The sequence below is a fragment of the Catharus ustulatus genome, chromosome 8 (assembly GCF_009819885.2).
Source record: "Catharus ustulatus isolate bCatUst1 chromosome 8, bCatUst1.pri.v2, whole genome shotgun sequence".
In the NCBI taxonomy this organism is placed as follows: Eukaryota; Metazoa; Chordata; class Aves; order Passeriformes; family Turdidae; genus Catharus; species Catharus ustulatus.
In genome coordinates this window covers 34,345,288-34,363,120 of record NC_046228.1, presented here as the reverse complement: position 1 = coordinate 34,363,120, position 17,833 = coordinate 34,345,288, and the positions used below count along the sequence as shown (strand labels likewise).

The window sequence follows — 17,833 nt, the reverse complement described above, 5'->3', positions numbered from 1 at the left end:
GGCCAGGAGACACCTCCCCTCATCCAGCCCTGAGGGGGTCTCCAGGAGCCACACAAGGGAGTGAAGAGAGACCTACCAGGGGGCGAGTTCTCCATCACCTCGGCCTGGTAGGAGCTCTGGGTGAAGAGGGGGCGGTTGTCATTCTCATCCGCTATGGAAATGACCAGCAGGTCAAAATCCTAAAGGAGAATTGGGACAAGAGGGCGATGACCATAATGTCCTTTCCTTGAGCTCACCCTCTCGTTCTCCCACTTCTAGTCAAAGCTGCATTCCCTGGACTGCCCTCGAAGGTGTGCAACTGGGACAGTCAGCCAAAGGATGCTCCACTGTCATTGTGGTTTTCCAGCTCTCTAGCCCAACACTGTCCCACCTTCCATGACATCTCCTGCTGTTGCATGGAGTCAACAAATTACTTCGGACCTGCGCTAGATCCTACTGGTCCTGCTCTCTACTGGGGATGGGCTTGTAACCCCCTTCCTGTGATCCCCAGACACATTCTGGGGATGGGGCTACCATCAGAAACTGTGGGTAAAGGCCCTGATTGTTTTTGGCCATGGTAGGAACCCCTTTTCCCAGCCGCCCTCCCGTCTGCCCTGCCGGAGGTGCCGGCAGTGTCCGTAATTACCCGCCTGGCATTGCGTATGTTCTCAGGGTTGTCCTTCACCGTCACAGTCAGCCTGTACTCGGGCACCCGCTCCCTGTCCAGTGGGCGGTTCACGTACACAATGCCGCTCTGCCAGGAAAAACAAGGGAGAAAACACCCCATGGGATGCGAGGAATGCTTCCCCTAGGGAAGGACAGGGATGCCAGACAGCACAGCTGGGTTCCCACCCTCCTTTATCCCAGCTTCCCACCCCTGGGCCGTACGGTGCTGTTGATGTAGAAGGCATTCTCCGTGTTCCCAGCGGTGATATCGAAGGTCAGGAGGGCGTTGGGGCCCTGGTCGGCGTCGCGGGCGAGGACGCGGGTGACGAAGCTGGAGACGGCGGCGTTCTCGCTCAGGGTGAGGTTCATCGGCAGGTTCAGCAGCACAGGGTCGTTGTCGTTGATGTCCAGCACACGGACACCCACCAGCATCTGGCAGGGAGAGGAGGGCGTGTGTTTCCCATCCTTTCCTTGCACTCCCCAGGCAAGAGGCGGGCTTGCCCCACTCAGCCCAGTATGGAAAGGGACAAGGAGAAGGAGGTGGAGGGGAGGAGGATGAAACCACAGATTGGAAAGGAAGGAATTGGGCATGGGGGCTCACAGTGGAGCTGAGGGGAGGCACGCCCCGGTCGCGGGCAGCGATGGTGAGGTTATAGAAGGCGATGTTCTCGCGGTCCAGCTCGGCATCCTTCCGCACCCGCAGCTCTCCTTCCACCGGGGAGATGACAAATTCCCCTGCCAGAGACAGCGGGGCCCTGGCTCTCACCATGCACCAAGGGAGTGGCTTGTTTGGGAGCTGGGGCACCCCGGCAGGTCTGGGGACAAACCCAAACCCCCTCACTGCAGATACAGGAGGGTTGTGACAGCTGGGGACTGATCTGGATGCACTCCCAGGTATCAGCAGGAGCAGGGGATGGGGTGGATGGCCAAATGAGAGGTGCCTGCCCCTTTTCTCTGGGCCTTTCTGTTTCTGGGATGGCCAGACCAGGGCGGGCTACACAGCACAGACCCCCAGGGTTCAAGGGCCTCATCCTGCTTGTTCTGGGTCAGCTGGGAGATGGGACTGGGCTCCACCTTCCAGATTCCCTGGACCGAAGCCACACTCCCTTCAGCAAGGGACATCCAGATGTCCCCATGGTTTGGAATGGCCCCAGCTCCTCTACCATCTGCACCATGGTGCTGGTGGAGCTGTGAGTGCTGGAGAGCAACTCAGTTCCCCAACACCCAGCAAACCCCACAGGGATTTGGGGATGAGGCTCAGTTTCTCTTTCTGCACTTTGCTCTTTGCCTTTTTGATTTCTTTTTGCCTTTACTGCTCAACAAATTCTTGGGCCATCCCCTTCCCTCCACAAACCCCAGCCACCCCCCTGTCCCGGCATGAACAGGTTAAGCTTCCTGTTGCTCAAAACAGGATTTCCTGGTGTCGACAGGCCGAGCTGGGAGGGAGGATGGCTTTTCTGAAACGCTTCCTCCCCATGCTCCCGCAAGCCAGGCTCTTCCATAGGGCCGCCAGCGGGACATGGGGTGACAGGCCATGCCTTTCATGCCCTGGTGAGAGGTGTCCCCGCTCACCCAGGGGGTCCCCGGCGACGATGCTGTATTCCACTTGTCCACTAGGTCCCGAGTCCCCGTCGTGGGCCAGGAAGGTCCAGACACGAGGGCCGGGCTGGCCCTCGGTGACATCGAAGGGACCCTCGTAGGGCCGCGGGAAGGTGGGACAGTTGTCGTTGATGTCATTGAGGTTCACCAGCACCTGCCGTCACGGTGAGAAGCACGAGGGGTGTGAGAGGAGAGGGATGGATGGAAGGGGAAGGGAAGAACACCCTGCAGGCCGTGAGCATGGGAAGCTGTGGATGGGTGGCAAAATGCCTCGTGTATTTCTGGCTTTTCTGGCATCACCAGACATCCAACTCACAGCTGGGAGATTCCAACTTGGTTATTCCTGGTCATGCCCGTCCAACAGCCCACTACAGGACTCCACACTGCTAAACCTCTGGGCCACACACCACGATGGGGAACTCAACCCAACAGCCCAATGTCCTCCACATCCACACCCCAGCAGGACAGACAAAACCACAGACATGAGTTTGGAGACGCCTGATTTCTGCAGCCAGCTACACACTGGCTCACTCCTTTTCTCCAACATACTTAATACTTAATTAAATACCTGGGAATTAAATGCTTAATTCCTAATGCTGAGCAGACTTTAAAAAAATTGAAGGCTGCGTCCTTGTTCCAACAAAACCACCTGTACCACCAGTGGCACAGGTACCACTGGTGGTAGAGGTGGTGATGAGAAAGACACCGGAAATGAGGCATTTTCTGACATCCTAGGTTGAAGAACAGTGAAATCCACCAGATGGGCATTTGTTGCTGGTTAAACTTAATCTTTACAGAGAGTATATCCAAGTTTCTGCTCCGTTTCCTAGCAGTGGGGAAAACAAACACTGGCACGCCTTATCAGGGTGATGGACTTCCCATCACTGGGGATCTCAAATAATCCTCTAAAAATCTGTGTTTTCATACATTGCTGGCACAATCTCCTTGAGCAGTGGAGGGAGGGTGTTTCCTTCTTTCCTATCTTTCCTGGCTTCGGTGCCTGTTGCTGAAGGGGTTTCCAAGTTCATGTCTCAGCTTGAGCCAAGTGCAGGGGAAGCTCTGCCTTTGCCTGCAGCACATGGCACACGCCTGCAGTTAAGCCCCAGCTCTGTCCTGGGCCACAAATTCACCCCCAGCAGTATCAGATGCCCAAATCTGAAGGCTTTCCCTTTTGTCCAAGTGTGAAGCCCCACTGCCAGGCTTGTGGGGACAGATTTTATCCATAGAAATTTCCCACACTGGTATCTCCCTTTCAGTTTTTCCTTTTTTCCCCCCTCCCTTCACACTCAAGAATTTATCACCTTTTGGAGGATTACAAAACCTGTGACTCGATATCAGGGTGAGGTACAATGGTCCATGGCAATCAAGACAGAAGATTTAACCCATCCCTGCCACCTTGCAGACCACCAAATCAATCTGGGCACGCTGTACAATTGGTCAAATTTTGTTTTTGGTTGCAAAAATAATCAGTGTACTCAATTCCTGCAAAATATTTGCTTTGGAGCTGCTTGCCTGCCCTCCCCAGTCTTTGAGCAGTGCTCTAAGTTTAGGTCACCGTGGCCCAGGGAAAACAGAGAGAGCTACAGAGAAAAGCAGCATAAAAATGACTAGAGGCTTTAAATAACCTCCTTACAAGGGAAAAGGGAATTTTAAAAGCACATAAATAACAAGGAAAGATAAAGATGAAATTATTGCTACAGCAATGCTTTACTACCTGCTGTCCCTTCAAGCAGGAAGGACCAAGAGGACATCACAAAATAAGGAGTTCCAGGAATTTCTCGATGTCTTTCCAGGACCAGTTAACTGGGCTAATTAACCCAGAACACTCTCTTTGTGCGTGACCCTGTTTTGAAACACCCTTGAGAGAGCAAAGTGACGGCAACTGGGCAAACCGGCCAGAGCTGGGAAAAGCAACTGGTGACCGCTGGGAAGGAGATGTGAAACTGCTCAGCAAGTGGGAACTCCTTGACCCCAGAGATGCCACAATGTCACAACGCCCCGTCCCCATCAGCTCCTTACCGTGGCGGTGGACGTCAGCCGGCGCGAGGCGATGGGGCACTGGTCGGTGGCCGTGACGATCAAGGTGTAGCGCCCGTGGCTGATCTCGTAGTCCAGCTCCTTCACCGTGCGGATCTCCCCCTGCAAGCACAGGGGAGAGCAGCTGGGAGTGAAGGGAGCAAGGCAGGGATGTGTCCGGAACGGGGCCGGCCTCCGTACTGACCGTGGCGTTGTCGATGCGGAAGGTGCCCAGGATGTTGCCTTCGGTGATGGCGTAGGCCACCGTGCCGTTGGGTCCCTCGTCCTGGTCCAGGGCCTGCACGGTGACCAGGGTGGCGTTGAGGGTGGAGGGACCTTCGTCGAGGGTCACCTCGTAGAGCTGCTGCCGGAAGGCGGGAGCGTTGTCGTTCTCGTCCAGAACGGTGACGTACACCGTGGTGGTGGCCTGTGGGACACGGGACACGGTGTTAAGCACTGTGGAGGCATTTGCTGGGCAGTCTCTGGAGCTGCATCTGCCAAGGTCAAGGACCAGCATGGGCTCAGCACTGCCAAGAGACACAAACAGAGTGCAGGGCTCCAAATGAAATGAGCCGTGGCTTCAGACGCGCTTCCAGGTAACGGCTGGGTACAGAGATAAATGTGCTGAGATTAAATCACACCCCTGTCCCCAAGCAGTGTCTATCTATGGGATCCCTCCTCTTTTCACTGCTCACCATTGCTGGCAACACCAGGGAGCAGCCCATGGCACATGGAAAACCAAACACTGAACACCACCGTGCCTCCCTACCTTTGGAGGAGGCATATGTGAGTCCTTGCCTTGCCGTGGGGACACCTTGATTGTTACTGAGTGTGGCAATATGGATGGAAAAACCCCTGGAGATGATGCTGCCATGGCTCAGGGGTGGAACAAAACTGAGCATCTTGGACAACTGGGCTGACCTTCCATGGTCCCACCACCTCCCTGCTGATCAGGTTCAGCCAGATCAGAGCCACTTCCAGCTGTCCCTGGCCCTGCACGGGCACCTGGATGTCCTGGCTGTCATCTGGGGACGGGGAGGTGACAGTGGCACACCACTCTGCCTAAGGGCTCGGCACAGAGGGGGAGGTTTGGGACAATAAACCATTTCCTTGAGGTACCTGGACTCCACGCCTACACCTCCCCCCAGCAACAAATTTCTTCCAGCCAGCCAAGGATTGCGTTTTTTGGCAGGAACATCATAGCCACAATGCCACACGGTAATTAGGTACTTTTCTATTGCCCTGCACACTCCGGATCCAGAGTAGGCAAGCAGCAAAGTTTCCTGTGGTTTGCAAAACTCCTCGTGTCTCTGGGCTCCACTTTCCAGGGAAGGCTGACTGGAAATGAGGCAGCTCTCAGCTGCAGCCAGAGACTTTGTTGATGCCTTTGGAATTTGAAGAGAAGCTCCAGGAGGAATTATGCGTCAGACCTCGGGGCTGCTTTGCTATTTCAGGGCAGAGTGTAAAAGGGCTGTAGGAGGGGGATGCTTTGCTCCCATTTTTTTGGGGGGAAAAGCTCAGTTCCCTTTTCCAAGCCGGCATTGCTCTGAGTAACCCTCCCCTGTACCTGCCGCCCGTTCAATCCCGGGACAACTTCTGTCTCCTTAATCCTCATAAACAAGGGGAAAACGAGCAAAGTTACAAGGGAAGGGATGGAGACCAGCCCCCCGCAAGTCCCTTGGCACGGCGAGCATCCTCCTCAGCACCCCAAAAAGCGCACGCAGGGGCTACCAGGCGGCTCTAAGCGAGGTTGTAAGGGGAGAAACCCCCCAGAGGCACCCAAAGGGATGGGGTCCGAAGCCATCCCCATCCGCGGATGCTCCCTGCAGCCTCTCACCTCCGGGGGGTGCTCGCCCTTCTCGGCAGCGCTGAGTGAACCGCGATGAAATTTCCTGTGTGTGCGAGTCCGGCTGGCGCTGCGGGGCTGCTCAGAGCGCTCGGTGGCTCCGCAGAGGCCACCTCGGTCGCCCTGCCAGCATGGGGACAGCGAACCGCCGGGCCGGGCTGCTCCTGGCTGCGCTCTGCCTGCTCGTTTCCCACGGTAAGCTGCGGCTCGCTTTCCTCTCCTCCCTGCCCGGACAAACTCTCCTCTCTCGGGGCACCGTGCTCGCCTGCCCGGGGCTGCGCTTCGGCACAAGGAGTCGGGCGTGTTTGGGGTGTTAATCGCTCTCTTGCCCTGTGATTTTGGTGTGTGGGGGTTCAAGCCAGTGTTTCGCACGGTGCTGGGGTAAAGGGGCAGCAGGGGGACTGCTGTTCTAAAACTCTTGAGAACTGTTTTTTGTTTTTTTTCTTTCTTCCTCTGCTTTGATCTAACATGCGTGGAAGGAAAGCAGCCCCTTGTCCCAGCCAGCCTCCCGCTGGAGCCCCCGGGCTGGAAAAGCTTTTCCCTGGCACGGTGGGGGTCCCACGGCGAGAAGAGCCTTCCAGCAGCCCTGGGGGGGCGGAGACAGGGGATCTGTGCCAGCGGGGCTGGGATGCCCTCTCTGAGGATGCTGCGCTCCGCCGGGATGTGCCGGGCACTTCTCCGGCTGGGCAACCAGCCGTGGCCAGGGCACACTCCGAATTCCCGGAGTGAGCGCTTCCCAGAGCTGGGAGCTCGCTGGCTGCTTATCGGGGGGATGCTTTGGGAGGGGGCTGCTTCATGCCTGACCCCAGGGGTCCGGGGCCAGGCAGTGAAACGGGGGCGGTGGCATTAAAGCCGCGGTTCCACTCTGGGCGACGACCCAGAGAAGGAAGCTGGGAAGGACCGTGATCCCTCCCTGCCCTGCGCCGGCGGAGGGTGAGCATCGGGTTGGCTTCACCCTCTCTCCCGGGACACAGCGACTGCCTCCACGATTTCTGCCAGCGCATCTCCAGGAAGAAAAGATGCCCGAAGGTGCTCCACTGCAAGGCTGGTGTGGGTTGAACCACGTTTTGTTTCGGCATGAGGGAGCAATTCCCAGCATCTCCACGGGGATCTGAATGACTTCATTTATGCATCTGGGACTGAACTTCAGGCCGTCTGCAACGCAACAAGCTCGGATGCTGATGTTCAACACGGTGCCAGAGGAACTGAGCTTTGCGCAACCCCGCGCCTGCCAAAACTTTCTGAACGCCCCCCGGCTAATTTTAGCAGGGATTGATGGAGAAGTAAGCCTTGGAGACATCCAGCTTGAGGATGCTGGCAGCAAGGTGGATGAAGAAGTGACTCCTTTTCACCTAAAGGACAGCAGCTGAGCTGGGCTTTCCAAAATTTCATCCCAAGTGCTGTCCCTGAGCCAGGGCTGTGCTGGACAAGGAGCAAGGCACGGCCCCCTGAGGATGCTCCCTGCACTGCCTGGATGATGGGTACCCCCACTGCTGGGAAGCCATTTGGCCCCTGGGGTGCAGGAGATGAGGGCTGTTAATGTGTCTCGGGCATCTTCAGCAAGTTTTTCCTCTTCTCTTTCTTCCGTGCTTGAGGTTCTTCTGCAGAGCTGGGGAAGCCTCTGCACATCTCACCTGGCTGGTAACTCTGAAGCATAATCACAGCATGGTGACAATGGGGCTCGGGGCACTTTGACGTGAGAGCCTGTGACAGGAGCTCCCAGAAGAGGGAGAAAGCAGAACTCCTTGCTCCACCTCTGTCTCCAGCAGCAGGTGAGCCCCTCCAAAGGCTCCATCTCCTGATCTCCCAGATTTCCTCAGAGTGGAAAGAGGCAGCCTGATGTGGAAATCACTTCTGTTCTGTTCTTCGAACACCTGCTTGCCACGACTGGGGACCAAACATAGGAGAAGCAGCCAGGAGAGACTTTTGGTCACTGACCCAGAATCTGGTGGGAAATCCTGATTTATTTAAGCTGCTGGTCGGCCAAGCAGCACAGGTTTCTGCTTCTGTTTTGTCTGAAGTTCCCAGGCGTCAAGAGAGTGACGCCAGCTCTGGGATGTACCAATACTGCACTGGGGTTTGCGCTGCACTGATACAACAGGGTTGGAGACAAAGTTATTGAGGTGCCCAAGAGGAAAAGGAGCACTTTCGGCAACTGCTTGAGACCTCCTCTGTCTTTACCAGATGGTGACAAGACAACAGCTCTCAGCTCAACTGGTCCAACCAGCTGGAGATGCGCAGAGACGGGCATCTGGCTTTATTTTGGCATTTGCCAGCAGCTCTGACTTCAAAGGGAATGGTCTGACTGGGGTGTGGAAGGAGCCAAGCCCGGGCTCTGGGCACGGAAGAAGCCCAGGAGATTAAAGATCCATGGGCTTTAGTACAAAGACACCACCAGGAGATGCTTTCCCTGGGCTCCATCTGGCATCCAGCATGTGCTTGAAGCCAGAGTCAGTCTCGGGGAGGGAACACCAACTGCCCTGGCACCAATCCGGGCTGTACCGTGCCTTGCCAGCTGCTGTCTCCTCCACCCCAAGGCTTTGGAGAGCCTTCCCCCGCACCGGAGAGGGAAGGGAAGCTGTAACGCCGAGGGTTGCACACATGGTAACCTCTGCCCCTCCCCGAGAGCGTGGGCTGTGCTGACTTTCCATCCAGACGGTTCCCATCAAGATCCGGAGGCGGAGGCTGGATGGTTCAGCAAGGCAGAGCTTTGCAAACCGTGCGGGGATGAGCGGGGCTTCACTTGAGGGGGATGTGCAGAAAACAACAGACTCCTGCAGATACTTTTGGAAGGTGTTGGAAGTGTGGCTTCCTCCAATAGAGCCCTGGCTTCCCTTCCTGTGGCTCCCAGGAGACCCCGAATGTGAATGGGGCACTTCCCCTTGCAGCAGGTATCGAGAAGCACATCTGAGGTGCCTTTTGTGCTCAGTGCTTTGGCAAGGAGCTGGGGGCTGCTGCCTGCCAGAACCCATCCAGCCCGGCCGTGCATCCTGGCCCCGGCAGCACCTGAGGATAAGGAGAAGTCAGGGCTTGAAAACGAGACTGAGCTCAGGCCACACAAACCTCTGCCCCAGAGCAGCTCCGGGACGTGCTGCTGCGCGTGCTGCGGGGAGCAGGAGGCAATCAGCCCCAGTGGCCAGGCAAAGGTCACACCAGCCCTGGCACCATGGGCTCCAGAGCAGTGTGGCCGATCTCCTTGTCCCTGCAGAGCACCCTCAGGCAGGCACCCAAGGGCTTCTCTTGCACCATCACCGAAGAGTCAGAGATAACCACGAGGGGTGGAAGGCACGTTTTTGGTTTCACTCTCCCCAGCTGGGCCAGGCAGGTGACACGGTGACTCTGCTCCCAGGAGGAGGATGCTGTCTGGGTGGCTCAGCAGTGGGGAGCCTCTGGCCTGGCTGGATGTTTGTGGGCAGGCACATCACGCCCTGCCTGTGATCGACGCCCTCTCAATACGGCAAGCGAGAAACCTCAAAGCGAAACCAAACTAATGGCACAACAGGATGTTACCAAAATAAAAAAAAACAAAACGAAGCAACAAAACCTATCTCGTCCTTGTAACATCTCCTCTGCTGCAAACCAGCCCCAGAAGCTGCTTTTCCAGAGTAAATAAACCCAGAATCTGCTTTTTCTCCAGCTTTCCAAGTGATGTTTGCACTTCTGCAAACATGAAGGAGCGGCTCTGGCAGGGCCAGAACACCAAAACCTCTCCTGTCTTTGCATTTTTCCCTCCCCTGACCCAGCAGTGTCCCCCACCCATGTGGTGGGGAAAGACCAGCAATCCCATAGTGTGCCCCTTGCTCCCACTCCTGCCACGCCTCCTGCCCATGACCCAGAACTTCTTTCTGAAAATTGTTTTCATTTTCCAGCAGCTCCTCACTGTCAACATGAGCCAGTTCCCCCTTTTCTTCCCTAGGGTCTGAAAAACAAGGAGGGTGGGACCTGCTCTCTGCCTTATCTGGGGGACAAGGTGGGGGGCACTGCTCCTCCTGGAACTTTTCTGTTCAATTTTGATTCTTTCGGTTATTTTATTTTTTGCAGCTGGCCCAGGAGTGCTTGTGTTTCCTCCTTCACAAGCCATAACCCTGCTGCCTTGCTTCTCCTCTCATTCTCCTTTGCCTCCCTGCTGCTGATGCTTAACTGTGTTTAGAGCATGTCCCTCCTGCAGAGTTGATTTCTAGGGTGAGGTTGTGCTCCCAGCCCTGCTACAAAATCCTGGAATGATCTGGGTTAGAAGGGAGTTCGAGGTTGTGTAGTTTCAACACCTTCCACCATCCCAGGTAGGGATATCCCAGGACCATCCAGCCTGGCCTTGGACACTTCCAGGGATGGGGCAGCCCCAGCTCTTCTGGGCCAACACTGGTTCTGGGTTTGCAGCACTCGTTCGGGCACGGGATAAACCCAGGCTCTGCCTCTTCTCCCCGGCAGGAGGAAGGGCAGCAGCTTTCCTGATCTCCACGCCGTACTCGCTGTGCGTGTGCCCCGAGGGCCAGAGCGTGACCCTGACCTGCCGCATCAGCGGCGCCCTGGCCGAGCGCCACGACCTGCTCTACAAAACCTGGTACTTCAGCAGCACGGGCGACCAGAGCTGCTCTGACAAGAGGCACGTCCGCAACGTCACCGAGAAGGAGCTGCACCACGACATCAGCAGGCACCACGAGCCGCCAGGCAACGGCTCCCAAAAATCCCCCCTCGGGAGGCAAGGCGGCCACCGCGGCGTGGAGCTGGTGCCCGACCACCACGGCGCCTTCCACATCGTGGTGAGGAACCTGACGCTGCAGGACAGCGGGAATTACTGCTGCTACGCCGTGGAGGTCAGGAGGGAAGGTCACAGCAAGCCCCACACCATGCAGGTGGCTCACGGCTTCGTGGAGCTGCAGGTCCAGCCAGGTGAGGGAGGGGGCCCCTGCATCCATGCATCCATGGCTGGGAAGGGGATGCAGCACTGGGGGTTGGGAAGGCAACTTCTCTGACTTCTGGAAGTGCAGGGCACATTCCAAAAGTCAAAGAGCAGCCGATGTTGATGGTTTGAGTTAGGGAGCGATGAAACATTTAAAAAAAAATCTTAATAACTTGAGGGGCTGGAATGCAATAAAAACCATGGTACATAGTTTCACTGATCTTCTTCAACCTCCTTCTGGCAGAGAGGAAAACAAGCCTCAACTTAAAAGGAGCTGGCTGAGCGAGGCCTCACAGATAACCTTGGGACAGCAGCCCAGAGGGAGAGGCATGAGGGAGGGGAAGGCATCTCCTGGCCTTGATTTGCAGTATTAGATTACTTTCTTTTAGACTGAAAAAAAAGAGGCTGCACGGTCAGTGATGGGCCCTGCTGCCTGGACAAAGGGGGTCTAGCAGCAGGGATCTCACTGAACACTTCCCAGGATTAAACTCCTGCTTTGTGCTGCTCTGGGATGAGCAATATTCTCAATACCAGGGAGAAAAGGCAAGGACAGGCAGCAGGTTGGGAGTTCTGTGGGAATTTTGAGTGAATCCTGAGCTTTTCTGTTCTCTTCTGCAGGCAAAGGAGGGCTTCAAAACTGCACATTTCACACTGCCACCGGCAAAGGTAAAGGGGCAAAACCCCTCTTTGTAACATACTGCTCACCATCCTGTCCCACACATTCCCTAGGGATCACTGCCAGCACACCAGTGCTCACACACAACCTCACAGCTGGCTGCTGGGGGGCTGGTTTTCAATGCTGAGCCTTCTTTAGCCCATCCCCTGGCCGTGGCTGTCCTGAAGCCCACGGAGATCACTCACTCTGTTGTTCTGAAGTACCCGAGCCCCCTCCCAAAACAGGGATTTAGCAGCCACTGCCACGAGCAGATGGGAAAGGGCAGAAAGGTGAAAGAGCTGCAGGAACCTCTCGCTACACCCCAAGCCTGGGCCACCTCTGCCTCAAGCAGGGGAAACCCAACCCTTGCTTGAGTGCTCAGACAATGTGGGGCTCCCCCAGAGCTGTGTCTAGACATGGGGATGTCCACACTCCACCCTGCAGCTGGTTTCTTGCTGGGTTGCTCTGTCTGTCCCCCTTTGCTGGCTCCTAAATGGGCAGATTTGGCTAAAATTATCTTGCAGCATGCCCTGACAAGGGAAGCAGCTCCATGTGCTTTCTTGTCCCTAACCTTCAGTCTCAAGTGCTGGGACACCCTGCCCTGTCAGGAAAAAAGAGGAAAATGTCCCCTCCTGAAACACAGAGGGGCAAGAAGCTGCTTCCTCAGATGGAGGTGCAGGAGAGGAGCTGAACCTGCCTTGATTTAAGCAGCCCTCAGCTTCACCGTGAGCCACCCCACAAGGAGCTTGGTGGCCACAGATGTGCCTGCAGGCTGCCAGCCTTCCTGGGAGCCTCTGTGGGTGACATTCTCCACAGACACATTAATTAGCAGAGGCTGTGGGTAACAAGCCCTTTGATGGCTGGCAATGGCTTTCCAAAGTTGCTGGAAGCCTTTATCAGGGCTTAGAAGACCAAAACCCTTGGGATATCCTGCAGCAGTGAAGGGCTTTGGTCAGGGCCCCAACAGGATGGCTCAGAGTTTATCTCCACAGCTGGCAACGCATCCCAGTGCATCAGCTCTGAGTCAACATGGGGCTGTCCTGTGCTGGACTTAATGATCATTTAAGGTCTCCTCCATCCTAAATAGTTCTGTGATTTTGGCTGGGGAAGCCAAGGAAAGGGGAGGTGAATGGGAGGGTTCATCTCTGCCCTCTTGTGTTGCAGATATCACGGCTGCCGCGCTGGCCACGGGCGCCTGCATTGTGGGCATCCTCTGCCTGCCCCTCATCCTGCTCCTCATTTACAAGCAGAGACAAGCTGCCACCAGCAGACGTATGTACCAGGACACCCAGCTCACCTCCCAGGGCTCCCCAGCCTGGTAGGGCTGGATGGGATGTGCCCCACCGGGATCAGCGGCTGTGGTTGCCCCAAGTCCCAGGGTGTGGTGTGAGGTGGCCCAAAGTCAGGTCCTCCTTGCCAGGAGCTGTCCTGGGAAGGATCAGGCATGCCTGCAGGCTGCTGGTGAGGAGTGTGGCATAGGAGGGTACTGAGACTGTGAGGATGCTCCCTGCCGAGCCCTTTCCTCCACACCCACTCTGAGAGCTTTCTCAATCACTAATCCCTCCTTCCACTGCACGCCTGAAATAGAAGCTTTGCCTTCTAAGTGACTGAAAAGCATTATTTGCACTTTTCTCACCCTCCTCAAGACCCCTAGCATGACTGTGGCCACAGGACTGCAGCAAGCCAGGTCTCCCCTCTGCTGCCCCAGCCCTGGAATCCCTGGCTGTGCTGAGGCAGAGCTGGCTGCCAGCTCCTGCCGTGCTTGGCTCCCAGAGATTTCAGTAATTAGGCGGAAAGGGGCACCACCTTAACTGGCAGAGGCATTTCATCAGCCCTTGGGCAAGCGGGGGCCCTGTGGTTTTCCTCTCCTAGCTCGGTGGGTGCTGTGTGGCTCCTTTGGAGAAGTGGTTTTTGCAGCAGCAGTGGGCACAGTGCCAGCCACGAGAATGGGAACTGTGCTTGCCACAGGCACCCATTTAGCACTGCCTGGGCTGCAGCTCCCACCTCCATCTGCAAAGCATCACCTGGATGCTGCTTCACCCCAGAAGGGAGTCAAAATCCAGGGGGTTTGCCCCTCAGGTATCACGGACCAGGTTATTTCCACACAGCATTTTTCCTTGGCACAGTTTGTGCCAAAACTCAAGGATCTCAGCTCAGGTATCCAGCAGAGCCCAGCAGCACAGGCTGTGGGATCTGCTGCAGCAAAGGGGGTGAGGGAATACCTGACACCAGCCAAGTGTTGGCAGAGCCCCAGGAGGGTGGTGGCTGCATCCAGGCACTGCTGGATTGCAGCTGCACCTCACTTCACCCCGTGCCTGCAGAAGTGTCTCTTCCCCTTCTTTGGGCCTCAGTCTGGAAGGAAGCTGGGCTGGGGAGTGAACAAGGTGGGAGAGGGCAGGGATGCAGGGAAGGAGATGCACAGAGGGATGCACAGAGACACCAGGACACAGCCTGGCTCTGGGCCTGATGCTGGGCTTTGTGCTGCCAGCACTCACCCCAAACATTTTGTCTTTGGCAGGTGCCCACGAGCTTGTCAGGATGGACAGGTAAGGAAACCCACGTGTCCCCAGCTGCCCCCACCCCTTCACACCCCCTTGCAGCCTGAACCCCACACCCTGCAGAGGTCTTGTCCTTTCCTCCTTCCCCTTGAAGCCTGCACAGATCCCCAGCCTGGCAGAGTGAAAGGGATGCTGGTGTCACCCACGTCCTGAGCCCTTTCCCTTTCTGGGAAATTGCTGTTTCTCTTCCCTATCTCCACATGGGAAGTACATCCTTCCGTTTTTCAAGGGCCTGCCTCTCCCTGCACCCCAGTAAGAGCTTGGATCCACTTTGGTTAAACCTTCCCCTGCACTGGGCTCCCCATTTGCTCCCAGCTGAGGTGCCATTGCCTGAACCTGCTCCTTGCCCTGCTTGCCTGCTCCCAGTGCTCAGCCAAACTTCCAGCTAACAGCTAAAAGTGAGCGAAATGGAGCTGAATCCAGCTGGTTACAAGGTCTTTTAAAGCTAAGCAGTCAATTAAAAGCTAACACCTATTTGTCCTTTTGACCCAATAACCAAACACCTGTGACCCGCAGTGCAGCACTGACTATCCAACCAAAAACTGCCTGAAATCATGAAGAAGGAAGAAGAGAGAAAGAGCCAATGGCCAAAATCCTCCATCTTGTCCCATACCTATTACTATATTCTAAAAACCACAAATTCCAAATGCTTCACCATGTGAAAGCACACACTTCTGTTCTAACTACACACCCGTGATTTTAACTTCATCACTCAAATTTGGAAGCCTTCTCCAAGGCCTCCAGTCTAAAGCAGTGTTCCCTTGGGGGGTCATGAAGAACAGAAAGTTCAAAACTCCCAGGCTTCTGGGTTCCAGCACCTGGGGATTTTAAAAAAACCGCCAATAAAATAAAAATAAAAATAAAACTCTTCTCCTGTCCCACAGCAGTGCCCAGGGCATTGAAAACCCCGTGTTCGAGGCAGTGCCATCAACGGGCACGGAGCCACGGCCCCGGCCCCAGCTGTCCTACGTGGCCAGCAGGCTGCCCTCAGAGTCTGGCAGGCATCTGCTCTCGGAGCCCAGCACCCCCCTGTCCCCCCCTGGCCCTGGGGATTGCTTCTTCCCCACCCTGGGTGAGTTGCTGGCGATGCTGAGCCCCTCTGGGGACTGTGGGGGAGGTGGGATGGGAAGGGGAAGGCGAGGGGTTAAATATCAGCGGCACACTTGGTGTAGGGTGGGAAGATGGGAAGGACCTAAACTCTCTGTTTTCTTCCCAAAAGCAGAGCTCTGTTTCACTTCCTGGAATAATATCCCTTCGGCTGTAAGTTAGACTAATATCCCTGCTCTGCCCTTTTCCAGATCCTGTTCCTGACTCACCGAATTCCTTGAAAGCCTAAAGACCCCAGGGGAAACCACATCCTGCAGACCACGCTGTGCTCACCAAGACAACAGCCCTGGAGGGTGGCAGGGCCAGGGGCAGCAATGCCTTAGGGAATGGGTCCTGTGTGCAGGATCCCTGCCTTTGTCTCCCATCCTGCCACTGCTCTGGGACTGGAAGTGAACCTCTCTTGCTCGGATTTCGGTTTCTGTGGAGAAGTGCGCGGCTCTGTACTGTTCGCATTTTACAGACTAGCTGAAAATTGAGGATGTGAGGATGATGGAATGATGTCCTGCACCTGCAGACTTCCCTGAGGATTAACTTATTGCCAGGGTCTTAGCTCTGCTTTCTGGATCCTTGACTGAACATCCTCTCTGGGAGGGGATGGTAAAATACTTTATTCAGCATGGAACAAAACAGGATCATCAGCCAACCTTGTACTACCTTTTTCTTTGCAAAACAGGAAGGGGAGAGGCTCCCTGCTGCCACCAGAGCCTTCTTTCCTTACCAGCCTTTTGAAATGGCCATGGACTTGTGATGCTGCTGCCTTTACAGCACGACACATGTTGGGAGGAGCCTTATTTCTGCTGCGGTTTTATCCTTGGCTTGGGATCAGGGCAATTTATCTTTCTGTTTGTTTCATTATCAGTGCTGATTAAAATGAAAAAAAGGATGTTTATAGTTTTGTTTTTTGCTTTTTTTTTTAAATGCCTGTCAGTTAGGAAGTTCATCTGGAGGGTGTTGGAGGATGTTCCTGTGAGGTGTCTGAGAGCATGGAGAGCTGCAGGCATGGGGGGCACGGTGGGGAATGCTAAGGATGGCTTTCCCTTGCCCTCCTGGGCCACTGTGAGAGGACTCTGTGATGCCCTGAGGAATGTGGGTGCTCGTGCAGCATCTGAACACATCATCTGGCATTGCTTGTCCAAAAGAAACTCTGGCTCCAGCATGACTCAGTCCTGGTGATGATATCAAACCTTGTGGCAGACGCTGTTACTCAGAGTGCGTTTGTTTTGTTGGTTTTTGTTTGGTTTTTTTTTCCTCTTGTTTCTCTTTTTGTTGTGAGGCGGGTAAAAAAATGGCCACGAGACAAACATAAACATTAGTCATAGCAAACCAGAGTCAGATGTGAGCAGGCAGTGTGGCCAGGCAGAGCATCCCTGGCAGCACAGGAATTCCCACACCACATGGCTGGAAGGAACAGTGTTTGCCTCTGGAATAGGCTGCTGCAGGATTCAATCAGCCCAGTGTTGGCTTCAGCAGGAGCACCCTCCAGGTGGCTCAGGGATGAAGGAGAAGCCAGCACCCACACCCCCACGGAACTTCCTGAGCACGGGATTCGTGCTTTATTGCCACCCACGGCTCGGCCCCGTCCCGGCTCTGCTGGGGAATCCAGCACCTGGCGCCTCCAGCACTTCCTTTCTCCCTGTCTCAGCAGCTCCAGCTGGAAAGGCACGCCGGGGTTTTGCCTGCCTGCAGGTCTTAACGGCTTGGAAACCCTCCCCAAGTCGCTCTGTTCCCTAAGGAATGCACTGTTTGATGACAGAACCAAGCTTTGTTGAACCCCATTTTTTCAGGATATCTGGTGCTGCTGGCAGAACTAAGCTCTCTGCCAGAAGCTCTGGTGTGGCATCAGTTTTCCCTCCAGAAGGAAAAGTAAAGACTTCTAGGAGAGAGAAGAAATGGCTTCCATGCATTCTGCAGCAAAAGTCCTGGCACAGGGGTGCTGTGTGCATGGAGAAGATGACACAGATGCTCGTGGTGAAGGTGACCCAGCTGCAAGAGCAACATCTGGGCAGTGAGGATCCACCCTGCCCTGCTGGAGCCACCAGTGCCTGGGGCTGTGGGTGCCAGCAGGATCCCTGTATCCCAGTGCAGAGGGGTGCTGCTGTTCCCTTGGGCAGACCTTCCTGCTGCTGCAGGAAGCATCCTGACCATTCCAGAGCAGGGCCAGCCCTTGGGCAGGTGCAGCTGCTGGCTTGCCCCAGGGCCAGACAATCTGCAGTTGTCCTGCAATTCCCACACACCTTCCAGTTGCAGCTCACCAGCTTGGGAAGGTTTTTTTCCTCCTGCTATGCTTTTTTAAAAATGAAATTATTTTCCTTTTATCAGCAGCATTTTATCCTTTTGTTAAAAGCGTTGATAAAGCATTTCCATCTCCCAAGAGATTCCTCTTGCCCAGTTTTCCCTGCTGCCTTGCTGTCCTGGGTATCCCAGACCACCACTTCCAAGTGAGGACTTCCCAGTCCTCTCCCAGCTCTGTCTCCTCTGCCTCTCCCACGCAGAGGAGGCCAAACCTT

General features: G+C 55.4%; 2 protein-coding genes across 10 annotated transcripts in view; one reads left to right on the top strand and one right to left on the bottom strand.

Annotated features, from left to right (window-relative positions):
- CDH23 (cadherin related 23) overlaps window positions 1–17,833 on the bottom strand; it is a 169,364-nt gene that overhangs the window by 12,202 nt on the left and 139,329 nt on the right. For 8 of the 9 annotated variants that reach the window (XM_033065501.1, XM_033065504.1, XM_033065502.1 and 5 more), the window contains 7 exons: window positions 4,466–4,687; window positions 4,264–4,383; window positions 2,218–2,398; window positions 1,247–1,380; window positions 868–1,077; window positions 626–733; window positions 77–179 (listed from right to left, as the gene is read on the bottom strand). In XM_033065501.1, the coding sequence (XP_032921392.1) occupies window positions 77–179; window positions 626–733; window positions 868–1,077; window positions 1,247–1,380; window positions 2,218–2,398; window positions 4,264–4,383; window positions 4,466–4,687 (1,078 nt within the window). Of the gene's footprint in view, window positions 1–76; window positions 180–625; window positions 734–867; window positions 1,078–1,246; window positions 1,381–2,217; window positions 2,399–4,263; window positions 4,384–4,465; window positions 4,688–6,097; window positions 6,170–17,833 lie in introns of those variants that run through there. The other variant, XM_033065509.1, reaches the window with a different exon arrangement.
- VSIR (V-set immunoregulatory receptor) lies at window positions 6,175–16,209 on the top strand. Its single transcript, XM_033065511.1, has 7 exons — window positions 6,175–6,301; window positions 10,535–10,996; window positions 11,625–11,672; window positions 12,826–12,933; window positions 14,180–14,207; window positions 15,104–15,291; window positions 15,518–16,209. Exons 1-7 carry the CDS (start codon window positions 6,238–6,240, stop codon window positions 15,553–15,555), a joined length of 936 nt encoding a protein of 311 aa, XP_032921402.1. The 5' UTR covers window positions 6,175–6,237; the 3' UTR covers window positions 15,556–16,209.